General features: G+C 64.9%; 1 protein-coding gene across 1 annotated transcript in view; it reads left to right on the top strand.

The window, feature by feature from the left end:
• The first annotated feature begins 6 nt into the window (after positions 1 to 6).
• Positions 7 to 265, top strand: part of HOXB9 (homeobox B9) — a 3350-nt gene continuing 3091 nt past the window's right edge. Inside the window, exon 1 of the mRNA XM_005868203.2 lies at positions 7 to 263. Within this exon, the coding sequence (XP_005868265.1) occupies positions 93 to 263 (171 nt within the window). The 5' untranslated portion in view covers positions 7 to 92. The remainder of the gene's footprint in view (positions 264 to 265) is intronic.

Here is a 265-nt window from a genome sequence, read left to right as displayed (position 1 = left end):
CTCACACCGGTCTGGGTGCCACCTCTCCCTGCCCGGGCGCCGCCGCGCGAGCGCTTCCCTTCCCCCTGCTAGCGCCCGGATAATGTCTGAGAATGTCCATTTCTGGGACGCTTAGCAGCTATTATGTCGACTCGATCATAAGTCATGAGAGTGAGGACGCGCCTCCAGCCAAGTTTCCTTCCGGCCAGTACGCGAGCCCCCGGCAGCCGGGCCACGCGGAGCACCTGGAGTTCCCCTCCTGCAGCTTCCAGCCCACAGCCCCGGT

This window comes from Myotis brandtii, unplaced genomic scaffold (assembly GCF_000412655.1).
Source record: "Myotis brandtii unplaced genomic scaffold, ASM41265v1 scaffold265, whole genome shotgun sequence".
Taxonomy (NCBI): Eukaryota; Metazoa; Chordata; class Mammalia; order Chiroptera; family Vespertilionidae; genus Myotis; species Myotis brandtii.
This window is presented reverse-complemented; position numbering and strand designations above follow the sequence as displayed.